This window comes from Bubalus kerabau, chromosome 2, assembly GCF_029407905.1.
Source record: "Bubalus kerabau isolate K-KA32 ecotype Philippines breed swamp buffalo chromosome 2, PCC_UOA_SB_1v2, whole genome shotgun sequence".
NCBI lineage: Eukaryota > Metazoa > Chordata > Mammalia > Artiodactyla > Bovidae > Bubalus > Bubalus kerabau.
Genome location: NC_073625.1, coordinates 19,984,663 through 20,002,445, shown reverse-complemented (window position 1 = coordinate 20,002,445; position 17,783 = coordinate 19,984,663). Strand labels below are relative to the sequence as shown.

The window sequence follows — 17,783 nt, the reverse complement described above, 5'->3', positions numbered from 1 at the left end:
TAGAGTAGTCTGACCTGGGGCATTCCAGAAAACAGGTTAGGACCAGTTAGTTTTGATCAAATTATAAACATGATCCCAAAGTTTAACATTGTCTTAACCGTCTTAAAAGTAACCATTCTTTCATTATGATTTTTCAAAGTTTTAAAAATGGAACTTTTGAATTTTCGAAACAAGTTTTTCGTTAAATGTGTTTGTAGTGCAATTAGGTCATTCTATTATAATCATTTACTAAAATTAGAAAAGAAATACAATTAATTTCTTTATCTTTGCTTACTTACTCTGTTGTCTTTACATCCTGGGAACGAGCTGGGTAGAACCATTCGTCCAGAAGTATTTAATGTGCATCTTTGCTGTGGCAGGCAGCGAACCTCAGACAAGAGGACCAGACCTTGGGGGCCTTACAGCGACCTCGAGTTGTCAAGGAGAGTGGCAAGGAATGGAGGATGGACAGGAAGGCAGTCATTCAGGGAAGAGATGGGTATACTATAATTTTCAATAAGATGGTCAGAGAAGGGCAACTAAGAAGATGGTATTTCTTTAGAATCAGTATGCAAGAGTTCATGAATAGTTTATAAATAGTCTATTGTATTTTTCATAAAAGTTGACAATTGATTTTTCTCAAGAATTTATTTACTAGGGTGTAGAGGGGAACAAAACAGCTGCTCAGTCCCATGTGCCCCCTTCAATGATTTTTCAGATGAATGCACTGGACACCCTTGGTCAGACCGCTTTGCATAGAGCTGCCCTTGCTGGTCATCTGCAGACATGCCGCCTGCTGCTGAGTTACGGCTCTGATCCCTCCATCATCTCCTTACAAGGCTTTACAGCAGCACAGATGGGGAATGAGGCCGTGCAGCAGATTCTGAGTGGTAAGTTCACACAGACAGACCTTGCTTTCTGTTCTTCTGCTTCCAGGTCTGTCCACTGATACACAGACTTTGTGTCCCTTGTTTTAAGGGGCTCTTTGGAATGTTTTCTTAGCCTGAAAATTTTTCCTGCCTTTCTTTGCTTACAGTTTAGCCTGTGGCCCTGCCCATCAGCATTCTTCTTTTTGTAATTCTTAAACTTCAAACATTCCAAATTTTTCTCTTATACTTGTACTAAGAACCATTTAATAGTGGATTTTAGGTTAGTTTCTGCAAGTTGGAACTATAAATCAGGCAAACATATAGCTATTACATCAGAATTTCTCATAATATTATATGTAGTTTTTAGAGGTAATTGATAAAATGGGGAGGAAAGGATTGAATAAATTAAGCAGATTGCTCCAGCAATGCTTTTAAAATGTCTTCTAAATGAATACAGTTAGAATATATGGCTGCTAGTAAAAGATAAAATTAAATACTGAATCACAAATGAAAATTTTTTTATTATTTTGATAATTCTTCTTAAAAATTGATTAGTAAGATAAAACATTATATGGGTCATTAAATGCCTAATTTAGTATTTGCCAGAACTTGTTAGTTTAAGTCTTCATATTTTTTATTGATCAGGAAGGATAATACAAATAATAGAATTTGGTGGTAAAATCTTGCCCTTATAAAGGTTTCTTTTTAAAGAGAATTCTTTTTTTTATTTAGAAGACAATATAATTTTTTTAACTAATATTTCTACAAAAAATTTGTATGTCTATAGACCATATACTGGCTGAACTTTACAGTTGCACCTGTATTTACTAATCCAGTTCCAGGTTATGTCTGTAATGACTCCTGAAAGAATACATCAGTTATATAGAATGTATAGTAAATTATTGGGGTTCTGTTCTGGGCAATATTTTAAATTTAATGTTTATTTAACAACCCCTGTTAACACCAGGTTTGAGATCCACTTTTAGAAACCGGCACTTGCATCTCACAAGCCTGTAGTCACCAACAGTATACAATAATAAAGTTTTAATGGTACACTCTGACAGCATTTATGTTAACATCTCTCTTTCCATTTACCAGATAGTTTTCTGTCCTTTGCTACTCTGTGGTTCCTTAAAAACCAGCAGTAATCTTCCCATGTCTTTTCTGCAGAAAGTACACCTATACGCACTTCTGATGTTGACTATCGACTCTTAGAAGCATCTAAAGCCGGAGACTTGGAAACTGTGAAGGTATGTCAGTGCTTTAATGTCTTGGGTAGCTCTTTGAAACCTTTGCTTCCCGATTCATTTTAAGCTTGTAAGTGAAACAACTCAAATCCAAACAATAAAAGGGACGAGCAGAGTGGACTCATAAGGAGAGATCTTTATGAAGAATTTCCTAGTTATGTGCCTTTCATTAAATCACTTTTTAGTCACTTTACTACTGGTTATATGAATGCTCTTTTTATTTCTTTCCACTTTTTAAAATTAAAGTGTTATTTTGGACCACACTCATAAATTTGCAAGCTAGTGCAAGCCCAGGTAATAGTACGATAGAGTTTGAAACAGTGTTCTTGACCTTTTCCAAGAGATTCTCACCTTTGCTCTAGGAAATCATCCTTACGATCCTGCAGTTGGGAAGTATTTTTTGATTCTACAATTTATGTATTAATGTAGCTACAGACTCACTTGTCATGAAAAGATACAATCTGACCAAATGATGATGGCTCTTTAGGTTATAGAGTCTCTCCCTTATGCCCAGACTTCCTTCTGTTGTGTAAAAAAACTACCACCTGAAAAATCCTGTGTTCACCCTACCAGCACCTTCTCAGTATATCTATAGGTAACTTCCAGGTTCTGAGTTTTTGTTATAACAGCTCACTACAGTGGCAGGAGCAACAACCAGACTGTCAAATACCTGGAAAACCCTTGACATCAGACCTTGTAGCCTAGAAAATGTCACTTTTTCTCTGCTTTTTTTTAACCTTTTTTAGTTTTCTTTTCATTACCTCTCTTCACGTCACTTCCCTAAATTTGGGATAATTAAATAAGTAAGCAATGACTAAATAATTAAATAAGTAAGCAGTGGCAGAAGGATCGCAAGATTAAAAATCAGGAAAATGGGGTTTGAGTTTTTATTCTACCCCTTACCACTCTAGGACATAGGATGTCACTTAACCTCTCTGAGCCTTGGTTTATTTATCTGTAAAACGGAGATGATGATTAACTTCTCAAGTAGATAATAATTCTCTCACTGGAAAAAAAATGAAATTCTTTATAAATTATTACTCAGATATTTGTTTGTCATCCATCTGTCACCACCAATGATGCAGCCTCTCCAGCCTGACTTTGCTTCTGCTGCTTTGTAACTCAGACAGAGTTGAGCTTGTGCTGAGATGATAATGTCCAAAAGGAAAACAAACAGGTGACAGAGAGGTCATTTGGAGGACACAGCTGAAGGAGACAGGCCAAAAACTAGTGTGATCAGAATCAGTTTGACTTGTAGACCTAAACAAATATCCCCTTGAAGATCAGGTAAAACATTGTTGATTGCTTGGCTCTGCTCTGATGGATCGAAGGGCCAAAGGGGTGGCCCACACAGAATGAATGTAATTTTTCCAGAGCCTTCTTGTTGCCACGTCAAAGCAGGCAAAAATTCTGGGTAGTTCTGCCGTCAGCCAGGGTTAATCTTATTTGAGCAAAGGGTGGCTAAGAGCGTGCTGGTACAAGCAGACAGGCTCTCACGGGGAAGAAAGCCTTGTAACAATGAAAGGAAGGCACAGTTTGCCTTGGAAATGCTTGCTTTATTATGTTTTCTTCTTTTTGAGTAGGATTTTGGCCAGGAAATGTTGAAAAAGGTGAAATTGCTGTGCAAACATAATATTTGTAGACAATGTAAAGCAGAACATCTTGCTGATTTTAAAACATCACTTGTATTATCTAATCAAAGAAATATTTAGAAAATTACAACTTATCCAAGATGCCTGCATTATTTTGGTGCAAGATCCTTAAATAAATACTAATGTTCTTTTTGTGTTTGTGTGTGTGTGTGTCAATAAAGCAACTTTGCAGCCCTCAGAATGTGAATTGCAGAGATTTAGAGGGCCGGCATTCCACGCCCTTACACTTCGCGGCAGGCTACAACCGTGTGTCTGTCGTGGAGTACCTCCTCCACCATGGTGCCGATGTCCATGCCAAAGACAAAGGGTATGTGTTAGACTGTCACTGTGTGGAATTCATTTTCTTGATACTTTAAAAAAAAAAAAATTTTTTTTTTCATGATAGATTTTTTTTCCCCTTGTCAAAAAAGTAAATTTTTTTTTTTAAAGCTTAAAGCATAATGCTTAGAGAATCCAGTAGGAACCTGAAACGTCTTGAAGTTGTCTGAAGATTCTTCAATCACTATGTCAAGCGACACAGATATTTCTCTTTCTTCATATGATGAAGATCAGGGATCTAAACTTATCCGAAAAGCTAGAGAGGCACCATTTGTCCCCATTGGAATGGCAGGTTTTGCAGCAATTGTTGCATATGGATTATACAGATTGAAGAGCAGGGGACATACTAAAATGTCTGTTCACCTGATCCACATGCGTGTGGCAGCCCAAGGCTTTGTTGTGGGAGCAATGGCTCTTGGTATGGGCTATTCCCTGTATCAAGAATTCTGGGGGAAACCTAACCCTTAGAAGAGGAGATGCTGTCTTGGTCGTCTTGGTGGTGCTTGCTTTAGTTAGACATCTCATATTGAGGTTATATGTTTATGCTGAAAATAAATTGTTTGGGTCAGACAAGAACATGGTAATTTGAAAATTGGCTTCCTTTCTTGCAGGCTTGATTTGCCTGGTGACCAAGTTACTGGTGACTAGTTCACTAGCTAGGTCATTCAGGGGAGTCAGACCAGCACAAAAGAAACATGTCACTTTTAAATACACTTGATAGTGGTACCTGTCCACCTTAAACTCTTCTGTTGAAATTAGTTCTAAAGAAGACAACATGCCAATCCTGAAAGTGCTCCCAGTTGCTGCAGAATATCATATGCTTTTGATGTAATGTAGGAATCCTATTTACCCCAGTTAATTTAACTTTCTGACGGCCTTGTGGACTGAGTACTGTTTTAAGGGCTAGTTGGCTCTTGAGGAACCCTTTCAGAACAGTGCATGGAATACAACATTACAAACCTCCCTGGAAGTCTGTGTGTGTTTTTAAACCAAAACTAAAAAGCTGGTAACAGAGCCACTTTGAAGTAGTATTTATTTTAGAATCATAGTTATAAACATGAGAGTAACTTAACTTGTGGATCCCTTTTAGCTCTTTTGTAATTGCAGAATTACATTTTGCTGCTGTTATATTAGAATAATTTTAAATTATTTTGAAACATGTATTTAAGTGCTAACACAAAGGTAAATGAAAAACACTTTTTAAATGTGTGCAGTATGTTTATTTTCTCCAAAAGTATCATCAACTAAATAAAATCCCTATAATGGAAGTCATTGATGAGCAAGCTGGTTTGGTCAGACATTATACAAACTTTGGTATATCACAGAATGCTTTGTTGTACTTGTGAAATTCTCGTCTAACCTGAATTTACATTCCATGGTGATAACATGGTAAATGTAGTGTTATTAAAGTAAATGAACACATCAGAAAAAAAAAAAAAAAAAAGCATAATGCATAAAACTTTGTTGTTGTATAGTAGCTAAGTCATGTCCAACTTTTTGCAGCCCCATGGACTGTAGCCCACCAGGCTCCTCTGTCCATGCGATTTCCCAGGCAGAAATACTGGAGTGGGTTGCAGTTTCCTTCTCCAAGGCATCTTCTCCAGCCCATGCATCAAACCCATATCTCCTAAATTAGCAGGCAGATATATTTTTACTACTGAGCCACCTGGGAATCCCCCTGAATTAAAAGTTTATGAAAATGTATAGAAAGTGAAAAGTCCTTCTCATTCCACCTCCTAGATTACAACATCAAAATTTTGTTGTAATTGTCAGGAGTTTTGAAGCACATGTACCAGTGCGTGTGCTGTTGTGGTGGGGCTTGGTTTTAACATAAATGAAGATGTCATCCCACACAGTCTGCTCTACAGTTTGCCTTTTTTATAATAGTATATCTTGAATGTCTTTCTATATCAGTACTCAACAGTTCATTTCATCCTTTTAATGCCTATATACAGTATTTTATTGTATTTTGTAAATATGTTTATATAGTTCATTGTTCATCCCTCCTTTTGCTATTAAGAATGTATAGTCTCCTCCAAAAAGAAGCCATCCATCTCAAAGTCATCCATATTAATAGAAACATAATTTCATTTTTACTAATTCAGATATTCTCTATTTTTGTATTAGCTTATGAAACTATTTCAGTTTATCTAGACAGGGTTTAAAGCAGCCACGGGAGACATTTAGAAAAGCTCGAAGGAAGTTTTAATTGAAATGAGCTTCCATATCCTGAGTTAATTTCATATCATTTCAAAATATAAATAAGCACCTTCCTGTGCAGTTACATTGCTAAGAAATAAACCACACAACTTAGACTTCAGTTGGGCTTCCTTGGTTGCCCAGACAGTAAAGAATCTGCCTGCAGTGCAAGAGACAGGGTTCGCCCCCTGGGTTGAGAAGATCCCCTGGAGAAGGGAATGGCAACTCTAGTATTCTTGCCTAGAGAATTCCACGGACAGAAAAGGACTACAGTCCTTGGGGTCACAAAGAGTCGGACCTGACTGAGCAGCTACCACTTTCACTTTCACTAGGTTTCAGTTAGCCATTTTGCATTTATTTCTCTTTTAAAATAAACACGTCAGACATGAACATTTAATATTAATCACTATCTCTTTCCAAGTATTATAGCTCATTAGAGAGGAGCCAACATTTGTTGTTGTTGTTTTTTAATTTATATTCTTTTTTAACTTTACAATATTGTATTGGTTTTGCCATACATCAACATGAATCCGCCACAGGTATACACATTTGTTTATATTGCCCCATTTTAGCACTTAGCATTTTTGGTCTCGAAACATTAAAAACAAAAACAAAGAAACCCGATCTCTCTAAGCAAAAAGGTACTAACTTGATACCTTGTGTCTTTGTACTAAGTGCAACTTAAACTTATCTTTTGAGGCACCCTCCTTTTTTATGGGGACATCTTTTTGTCCTTTTAGAAGGCCAGCTACCTTGTAATCAGAACTTAAACGAGTCATCACAGAATAGTTTGCACATCTGACTCGAGTTCTTGGTTGATGTCGTTATTTTCATTACTGAATACTGACTATCTTCAAGATCAGAGAATTATTTTTCTTAAGGGAGTGTTCAATAATAGTCAAATGCCATAGAGAATTATTTTATTATATGTATCATTTTAACACACAGCTTTATTATATGTCTTTAAAATAATTTTCTTTGGTTTAGTGGCTTGGTGCCCCTTCATAATGCTTGTTCATATGGACACTACGAAGTAGCTGAGCTCTTGGTAAGACACGGGGCTTCCGTCAATGTGGCGGACTTATGGAAATTTACCCCTCTACATGAAGCAGCAGCTAAAGGAAAATATGAAATCTGCAAGCTCATTTTAAAAGTATGTACTTTTAAAAATTATAAAATATAAGGTAATTATATTTATTATTTGGTTAGGATGTAAAATGACATCAAGGTAAATTATTCTGTAATACAGTGCAGTAAGTGCTGTAGAGACTGCTTCCGTTTTCTGTTCTAGGGGGATGTTTAAGTGTGATATCATGATACTTACGTAGCTTTGAGTAGTGGCTGAAGTGCCTTTCTGAACTGATTTGATTATGTTGAGTTCATCACAATTCAACAAGGTAGGTTTTGGAAAGAGTTGAATTAGCTTGCATTACTTATCTGTAACTGACAGAATTAATATCAGAAGATATTTATATAAGAAGAAAGTTTTTCCATCAAGTTTGATTTTTTTTTTCTTGCTAGCTATTTTTATCATTGTTAACAAACTCATCTCTAACTATTAAGCATTAATTAAACATTAAAATATATAAAATTAAAATATGTGAAAAATTACTGGACATGTATTTATATCATTTCCTTTCTCTCTTTTTTAAACTAGAGAGAAACTTGTCTTAGTTAAATATAAAATTCTTCTCCTACAACTTTTATGGGATCAGATACGTTCATATGAGTTTTAAGAATAACACTGTATTTGATACTCATTTTTATTGTCACTGGTTAAGTAAGAAATAACTTCTAGGTCACTGGGAATTCACTGTCTGGGTTGGTTATTCCAGATTTCCCCAGTGGGCCAATAATATCTGTGTCAGGCCTGTAAATAAAGATTCTTGACTTTTAATTACTTTATTTCATAAGTATAAATGATTAAACTTATAAAATCAAGTTAATTGTTAATATATTTCTACCTAATTTCACCATAGGTGCTCAGACTTAAAACAGAAATATTTTTAATTTACCAAACTTTATTTTTACTGATTCCATTTGGAATTGAGTATTAATACTTTTCCACCTGTGTCTTCCTCTTCTCATTTCATCAGCACTGAATATGTTTATATATTAATAATTAAGATTTGATTAACATTAATATCCAGGCCATCATTAAAAGGAAAAGCGGTTTCCAAAGACAGCATAGAGTCTGAGACAGTATATGCTACAAAAGTAAAAGACATTTTACTTTCCCTCTCATCATCACAGGTGATCCTGAGGCATGGGGCTTTGGTTGGGAAGTAGTTAGAAAGCTGATCCAGTATGTTGCTAAGTAGGAAATTTGCAAGAAATACCAAATGTTGCCTCTGTTTTTCACAATGCACATAGAATAGGTATTTTTCTTTGGAGGAGTGAAAGTGAAGTTAAAAATAAAGAAACAAAACATAACAAAGATGCTACAGAAAACACAAACACCATTTGGTTATTTTGTAGCATGGAGCAGATCCCACTAAAAAGAACAGAGACGGAAATACACCTTTAGATTTGGTAAAAGAAGGAGACACAGATATTCAGGACTTGCTGAGAGGAGATGCTGCTTTGTTGGATGCTGCCAAGAAGGGCTGCCTGGCGAGAGTACAAAAGCTCTGTACCCCAGAGAATATCAACTGCAGAGACACCCAGGGCAGGAACTCCACCCCTCTGCACCTGGCAGGTGAGCATCACCAGCACTTCCAAGGCTTGTGTCCTTTCTTGGATACAGTTCATCAGAAGAGGAAAGAAATCATGATCAGGAAGAGTGCTGCTACTCAGTAAAATGCTTCCCTGACATAATTTTATATAATTTTTTTTATTCTTAATCATTCTTAACTAGTTTTTAAAGCAAAAAGTATTAAAAACCCAATATTTTCTGGTCATTATCACTTACACATTTTTTTTTTTTAAGCTGACATGTTTGCCTTTTTTTCGTTCTAACAGCAGGCTACAATAACCTGGAAGTAGCGGAGTATCTTCTAGAGCACGGAGCAGATGTTAATGCCCAAGACAAAGGTGGTTTAATACCTCTTCACAATGCGGCATCCTATGGGGTGAGCATACTAAAGTCCAGAAAAGTTCACTGATACCACTTGGTTAAATACGTACCATGCATAAAGTAACCAACAGATACCTAACCAACAGCATCATTTAGTACAATTTTAGTCTTACTATTTAAAGTGTTTCTAGCCTTCTCAGTTAGGCTTAACTGTCTTTTGCCCAAAGACCATATTTTTTTCAGCTTTCTGGACTCTTCACATTATGTAGTACAATAATAGGTATTTAATGGCTGCTCAGCTAATATTTATTGATACAGATAATAAATCTTAACTGTACCTTATGTAGATTTTATAAACTCTGAAAGCCAGCAGGTTACTCTGTACACATGGAAATTATGCTTGCTTATGTTTATCATCAGCATCTTAGAAATATTCAAGTAAATGGTTGAGTGATGGCTATATATGGTTTCATACAGTTCAGATAACTAGCTGAAACCCCACTGACGAGCTGAAACCCCACCGTGAAAGTCGAAATTTATTCTTTCAAAGCCCTGTAACTGTAATCATCAGCTGAAAGAGAAAAAGGATGTATTCCAACCTTGATGATATTTGTTGGACCACCTGCCTGGAAATCACCAGGGCCCACTGTAGGTCTCATGACTCATGCAGGAAGAATATGAATGCTCCTGTGCTTTCTGCTGAGACACTCAATCCCTATTTGACTGTAAAAATGCCCAGATGCCAGAATGTACATACCAGGGGTTCTCATAAGTGGAGTCATTGTTGGTGAGGACAGTTTCTAGATTTGAAGAAACCTGACAGACTATAAGTAAAAAGTAATCACATGACTTCCGTATTCTTTTACTCTCTGCTCCTTTGCCCTTTATAATAAGCATATCCACATCTCATGCCCCCTCTCAGTGACCAATATTTCAGGGAGATGACATGTCCTGAGTTGAAACACTGTTCAGGAAAGCAGCAAACCAGTTTCAGGTTGGACAGATAGGAAAGAAAATATTACTTCCAAGTGTGTGTTTGACCAACTCAAAATCAGTATTAAATAGACGCAGATTAAGTGACTTTAGTAGTGGACGATGACTGGTATCCTGGGGATAAAATAGTTTTCTGAGAGAGCTGAAATGACATAAAGTTACTTAAGCTGTTATTTATTGTTCATTATTCTTTGGTACATATTTTACCTTTTCCTCTGAGAGGTCAGTCAGCTCTCTGTATCTTTGGGCCTTTTTATATAGAAAGAACTTACCACTTCAGTTTTTCCAAATGGAGAAACAAACACATAGTTTAAGAAGTTTGAATAAAAGTTAAAGGTTTAATGAGAATATATATTAATGGTAATGTGCATTATCCTGCTTAGTGTTTTTCTATTATAATGCCTTATATTATTTTTAATATATATTTATACACGACCATTAATATTTTTGCTCTTCAGTAGATATAAGGCATTGATATTTATTTACCACACAGCATGTAGTTTTGTATTTTTTCATAAGAGTAAATCAATTTACTGAGTTTTCTTTCTCAACTTTTTCATTTTTTAGTGCTTTCTCTAAAATGTATAATATGATGTTAGGGGAATTGCATGACATTATTGTAAAATTAAATTGCTCTAACTGGATCCCAAGCACATTTCTCTTTTCCTTGCTTCCCAACTTTCTAAAATTGAATTAGGGCCCTTGAAGTTTTTTTATGTCACATTTGTCATTTAAAGCATTTTGTGTTGCAGCTGAATTTTGAAACCATATTAAATTGACTCCTGGAAACATTCCAGCAGAGTTCAGTTCCTTTTCTAGACCTTCCAGTTCAATACTTCACTCAGTCCTATTGTATAGGACTGAGCTGTAGCTATTTATTGCATTCACCAGCCTTAAATTTCAGTTAGAATTTTTGCCCCAGTGATGTGGCTATTTAAAAGACTTAAGAGTTGTGTTTTTAAGACTAAAAAACACTATATTTTTTAGTGTTTTATAGTACATGTATAGTAATATGCTTCCTGTTTTTGCATTTTCAGATGTTTGTCAGCAAATTTAACAAGCATGTAGTTGGTTTCTCCAAGCATGAACTACAGATTTTATATAAAGAAAGTTTAATAATATATACCATATATATAATTAATTTTATCCTCACATAATTTTCCTTGGACTGCCTTAATTTTGGAGACCTATACAAATTCGCCTACCTGATTATATTATTCCATCAATACAAATGTGTGTGTTAGTTGCTCAGTCATGTCTGACTCTGCAACCCCGTAGACTGTAGCCCACCCGGCTCCTTTGTCCATGGGGATTCTCCAGGCAAGAATACTGGAGTGGGTTGCCATGCCCTCCTCCAGGGGATCTTCCCAACTCAGGGATCAAACCCAGGTCCTCCCGCATTGCAGGCAGATTCTTTACTGTCTGAGCCAGTAGAATAAAATTAATCATCAGGAACATAGTTTAAATACCCTGTGACCTTACTGGGGAGAAGCTTGAAATTACTCCATGCTTTTGGATTAATTGAATAAAAATAGCTATTCTTTTCAACATGTATCCTTTGAATAAGGGAAATAAATTACGGGGATTTGTTTTAAGTGATTTTGATAGTACTACAGATGTTACCTCTTTCGATCTTTTGTGTTAGAATCAATTTCATAATTATGCCATATCGTTCATAATCCCTAGAAGATGCAAAACATGGTCTGTTTTCAGAAGCCCTAGTCTGATTATGCTCTGTTGCTGTTGTTTTTATATTGTCAGAGCAAATATAGAAGCTTTCTTAGACACTTCTGATTTGTATTTGTCTAATAAATCTTCTTCTGTTTTCTGAAATCACTTTTCCTAAAATTAGAAAATATTTGTATTGTATGAAAAAAAACTTAATATACATTTCTTCTTCCTCAGAAGAACTACCTATTCCTTTTGAAGTGAGTGTATTTAAGAGAACAAAGAAAATATTTTAAGGAATTCTTAAGGAAATTTTGAAGAAGCCTGCCCTACATCCCAATACTCCTGTCTTTACTTTCCTTATCTCTTCCCATTCTCATGAAAGTCAGCCTCAGATAGGTATTCAGCAAATGTCTGATTGGTGGGCAAGTGCACTAGAGAGAATAAGTGAATAAATAAATGACCCTCCTATCTGTGCTCTGACCTTTTGTGTCAAACCATTTACAGAACACCATTACTTAGATATTTTACTTTAGAAACCACATACCTCGAGTGAACCTTCCTAGAAGATTCCTTCCTACTTAAATTTGTGCTACTCGATTTCTGCTAATGCTTCCCTCTACCTTTTTTGTAAATCTTCTCGACTACATGAAAAAAACAAAAGACAGTCATCTTTGAATTCTTTCTCCTCTTTCTTCCTCTATAGTTAATTTGTCTTTCTAAAACCCAATTTTTTTTCCTTCAGAAGTTCTCAAATTTAGCTCTTCTTTTGTGTTCTTCTCTAACCATCACAGTTCAGCCTCTTATCACCTCCTGTCCAGATGTGCTGCTGCTGACATTTCCTCCACCCTCAAGTCACTTCGGGCATGACAGACTAATTTTTGTAGAATGTTGCTTTGTTACGTTACATTACTTCCCCAAAGGCTAAAGAAAGAACATTGAGAATCTTTGAGATGAGTGTTTCAATAAACAGATCAGATTGCAATGGGTTAGAGAATTTAAGATAGGTCTGAATATGCTATAGGACTGAATAAAAAAAAATTTTTAAGCTCCCATGAAGAATTACAGAGTAGCAGAATAATTACGAAATTGATATTTTGAAGGAAGCAAGAAAAGATGAAGTCCAAAATACAGGTGGAAGGGTGCAATGAATATTCTTTTTTTTTATAAAAGAAACTTCTGTTAAGGATGTTTAGGAGAATAGAGATGTAGGGGCAATGAAATGTTAAATAAAAACAAGTGTACCTGAAGGAGCTTTACCAGATAATCTCACTGTTACCCTTGGTGTCCTCTTGTTTTCTTCAGCATGTGGACATTGCAGCACTATTGATAAAATACAACACATGCGTAAACGCAACAGACAAGTGGGCGTTTACCCCTCTCCACGAAGCAGCCCAGAAAGGCAGGACGCAGCTGTGTGCCCTGCTCCTAGCGCACGGTGCAGATCCGACGATGAAGAACCAGGAAGGCCAGACCCCTTTAGATCTGGCAACAGTAAGTCCTCACTTCAGAATATTCAGAATTGCTTTTCATAATTCCAGGGATGACAGTAAATCCCAGGATTTATTAGCAGATTTGCTTTAGTGGTGCGTATTATCCCTTAAGAGAAGAACAAGTTTCTTTCCTTCTGGAAACTTGAGAATTTCTCATTGTTGCCTTAATTTCAAACTATTAAAACAAACTAAGCAGTAAGTTACATTTTTTGACCATACTTGGAGGGAAAACATGAATCATAGGAAACCTTGTGTATAGATTGTATTCTCAAAGAATTATACTTAGTAAGCCATCTTATCACCTTCTACATTTCACAAAGTATGCTACATCATTTGGTGTTTAATTTACCTGAGGGGATGAAATAATCAAAGAAAAATGATCTTCTAAGCAGTATATCATTCTTCTGAAGATGGAAAAGTAAACTGATATATTATAGAAGTATTTTCAAAATTAAATTTTCATGATTAAATGTGTTATTTAACTACAGAATTAAACACAGTACAGAAACATCTTTCCTGAACTTTCTGGAAATCAGGGAGTTACTGTATGGTCATGTAATTTAGAATTTTTTAACCAAAAATACTTCTCTAAGCCACATTCTGCTTTATACATCTATTCCTGAGTATTAAACAATTTCAAAACCTGTAGTAGTTTAACCAAAACCGAATGAGTGACTTACTACGATGACTTATAATTTCTCAGAGTTGCGTGCATTGACTGGGCTCAGCTGGGCAGTCCAGCTATTTCAATGCCTTTAGCTGGGAGCTCAGCTGAGGCTGCAGCATCCAGGATGGCTTTAAATCCTGCAGGACCTCTCTGTGCATAGTATCTCAGACTCAGTGATCTAGTCCAAACTTCTTTATAGTGTGGGAGGATGATTTCTAAGAGAAAAAAGTAGAAGCCACCAGTCCTTTTCAAGCCTGGCTCCAAAGCGTCAGAGCACCACTTCCTCTGCATTCTAATTGTCGCAGCAGCTCACAAGCAACCCAGATTGAAAGGAAGGGATGTAGGTGCCACCTCTTGATGGGAGGAGGGGTACAAGATGTACACAGAGGAAGGGATTTCCGCACATACTCTAACAGCACTTGTACCTCACAGACTGAAGAGTTCATGAATAAGCTGGCCAAAGTGCTGTCCCTTTAAAATTTTACCAGGTTTTTATTAATTAAATGTGCACTAAATGAACAAAAATCATCATAGGTGTTAAGCATAAACAAACATAGTAAGTATGGAAACTCCTTCTAAAGAAGAGATTGAGAGTCAGCGTTCTGAAAAGTGCTCTTTTTCAGAAGAAAGATGAAATATTTTAATTTTTAACTCTTCATATCTTTGTTAGTTTATTTGTCCTTTGAATACATGGGTAATCAGTATGAACAGCTGTGTGCGTACTTTTCATTTAGTGTTAAAAAATGTGTTTCTGGGAATCAATATAGTTCACATTCTTGGATTCTTTACACAGTTAACTTTTTTCTGTGTGTGTTGTGGTGAGAACACTCAAGATCTACTCTCAGCAGATTTCAAGAATATAGTACAATATTATTAACTATCATCACAGGCTACACATGAGATCCTCAAAAAAATGAAATATTTTGAAATAGTTGGAAAAAATTTGATACTATTTTTTTAGTATTGAATAGTTTCTCCAGTTCTACCTACTGAAACTACTGGGACTCTTTGGAGCTGTCAATCAGAGAAGAAAAGAAGAAGGAATTGTCAAAAACTAATAGGGAATAATGGAGCATCCATGAAAGAAAAAAATTCACTACGCATTCGGTCCTTAGTGAGAAACTTATTTTAAGATGTAATATTGTGTGTGTGTGTTTTATCTATTTGTTTTTTAGGCTGATGACATCAGAGCTTTGCTGATAGATGCCATGCCCCCAGAGGCCTTACCTACGTGTTTCAAACCTCAGGCTACTGTCGTGAGTGCCTCTCTGATCTCACCAGCATCGACCCCCTCCTGCCTGTCTGCTGCTAGCAGCATAGACAACCTCACCGGCCCCTTAGCCGAACTGGCAGTGGGAGGAGCGTCCAACACTGGGGACGGCGCGGCGGGCGCAGAAAGGAAGGAAGGAGAAGGCAAGTACACCACTGAACGCCCGTTTGGTTTTGGTTTCTAAATTAACAGATTCCCTTTTTTCTGTTGGTAGTTATTGAACACCTCACTTAAAGACATCCTGTGTATGAGTTTTCACGTACACAACAGTTCATAAGAAACATGTCTTCATAAACTCCCACTGTTCTGGGCACCAGAATCAGACAGCCATGGCCCCTACCCTCACAGTCTTACCCTCTTTCCCCCATGCTCTGCTGTCCAGGTACCTGAAACTTTGCAACACACACTTTATTTAATCAGTTGTTGTCTCTACTGAAAAGTGTCCTCCATTTAATTTCTCCTGTGCTCAACTCACGGCAGAAAAGCCTAAACAAGTGTATTCCATCCTTTGTATGGCCCTCCTGCCTGTCTGCCATGAGTTTCCCTGCCATGAATAATATATTTGAAGAACTAAGGGCTGGCCTGGGCTTATGCCTTCCTCCAGCTTCCCCAAGAGGGGAAATCTTAGCATTTATATAAAATAAGATGTTTTCTTAAAAAAAAAAAAAAAAATAAGTGTTCATAGAATAAATGCCTTGACATCTACATTGTTCTTACGTATATCCCAATACATCCTATTCCAACTGTAGTATCTTACTGAACTACTAAGTGAGTCTTGTTACTGAAATTATATCAGAAAAATGAAGAGAGATTATGTAAGAAATGAAAACTGAAACAACAGCTGGTAAATTTTGATTTTTAAATTCCATTGTTAAATATTTCACTAAAATAATTATATTGTGCTTTAAAATATTAATATAAATACTACTGATAAGATAAACTCTTCTTTTACTTCCCCATAAAATTCAGAGTTAACTTGAAGTGTCTGAATTAAATTTATGTAATTTAGATCATTTTATGCTGTGTAGAAGCATCTGCACAACCAAGGGTGTGTCAGAGAGCCATGGCTTTAAATAAATACTGAAACTTCCTCTAGATTGATGTACTTCTTTCTGAAAAACTTTAACGTGTGTCTGTTTTAGTTGCGGGTCTTGACATGAATATTAGCCAGTTCCTAAAAAGCCTTGGTCTTGAACATCTTCGGGACATCTTTGAAACAGAACAGGTAAGCTGTCATATATTGTCCAGTCTTTTCAGTTAAATACTAGGAGTTATTAATTGTTATTCTTTCTTTTTTGCTTCTTAACCACTCTTTTAAAACTCAAAACAGATTTGTGAAGAAGCTAGGGGTATCTCCTAATTACGCTTCTTTCCAAAATTGTCTAACAGATGGTGAGAGTCTTTAACGTTATGTTGTTGTATCTTCATAAGCAGTCTGGCTCAATATGTTTTATTACATGTCACAATTTAGGCCATGAAACCACCTCAAAAGAATGGTTTAAAAATCTTCCCTCATCTTGTTTCCAAAAAGTTATTAGCTTTTATTCACCTCATTTTATTACTAATGTGACTGGATTCATTTAAAACTAGTAAGAAATTTTTACGTTATTTAGCAAAATCTTCCTGCAGCAGTTGTCCATTAAACTGAAAAGCAAAATAATTCTTAGGCAAGTGTACCTATAAAAATTGCTCCTTTATGAAGTTTCCACTGTCTAGAAATATGTTGAACCGGAACTTGGCCATATGCTTAAAGACTTAGGCTGTTTTCAGACAGATCTGAAATGCCTGTAAAGATCTTAGTATGAAGTCATCATTAGGGTGTTTATGGATTAAGATCCTTCTGTTTGTCAGTCTGTTTTTATATGGAATAATGAGTTTTTAACTTATCACTATGTGATTTTACTACCATTAAACATCAAGTAATAAAATCCTGAGTTTAACTTGGGTATTATCAATATACATAGAATCTTAGAATGGGAAAATTTTTTAGAGATCAGTAAGTCTTTCTCCCAGATATAGGAATTATCCTTTTTATATTGATGTGGAACAATATCTTGTTACAATTTGGACAGGTATAATGAAGTGCTTCTAATCTAAAATACACCCACATCTGCCCCATGTTTAATCTGTTAATCTTCCGTTTATCTTTACACTGTTTTGCACAAAAATCTCACCCCTTTCTGCCTATTAGACTAGCATTAGTTTCATTGGGCTGCCTTGCCAGATTTCCACAGACGTGTGGCTTAAACAATAGAATGGTATTCCTTCACAGTTCTGGAGGCCTGAAGTTCAAACCCGGGATGTCAGCAGGGCTTCAGTCGCTACAGGGGTTCTAGGGGAGAATCTGCCCCACACCTCTGCTAGCTGCTCGGCCCCTTCAGCTTCTGGCCGCATCCTTTCAGTTTCTGCTTC

General features: G+C 36.2%; 2 protein-coding genes across 5 annotated transcripts in view; both read left to right on the top strand.

The window, feature by feature from the left end:
• TNKS (tankyrase) overlaps positions 1-17,783 on the top strand; it is a 161,379-nt gene that overhangs the window by 119,504 nt on the left and 24,092 nt on the right. For all 4 annotated transcript variants that reach the window (XR_008710073.1, XM_055567203.1, XM_055567202.1 and 1 more), the window contains exons 12-20: positions 698-869; positions 2,019-2,098; positions 3,909-4,054; positions 7,252-7,417; positions 8,743-8,962; positions 9,226-9,335; positions 13,247-13,435; positions 15,277-15,514; positions 16,514-16,596. Coding sequence is in view for 3 of the 4 variants with exons in the window: in XM_055567203.1 (XP_055423178.1) it covers positions 698-869; positions 2,019-2,098; positions 3,909-4,054; positions 7,252-7,417; positions 8,743-8,962; positions 9,226-9,335; positions 13,247-13,435; positions 15,277-15,514; positions 16,514-16,596 (1,404 nt within the window). In the remaining variant the exon portion in view is untranslated. The remainder of the gene's footprint in view (positions 1-697; positions 870-2,018; positions 2,099-3,908; positions 4,055-7,251; positions 7,418-8,742; positions 8,963-9,225; positions 9,336-13,246; positions 13,436-15,276; positions 15,515-16,513; positions 16,597-17,783) is intronic.
• On the top strand, positions 4,161-5,509 carry LOC129643091 (HIG1 domain family member 1A, mitochondrial-like). The gene has a single exon (XM_055567204.1). It carries the CDS (start codon positions 4,252-4,254, stop codon positions 4,531-4,533), a length of 282 nt encoding a protein of 93 aa, XP_055423179.1. The 5' UTR covers positions 4,161-4,251; the 3' UTR covers positions 4,534-5,509.

Bases quoted from the DNA above. Each gene is read 5' to 3' on its own strand.
- LOC129643091 (XM_055567204.1), top strand. From the start codon at position 4,252: ATGTCAAGCGACACAGATATTTCTCTTTCTTCATATGATGAAGATCAG.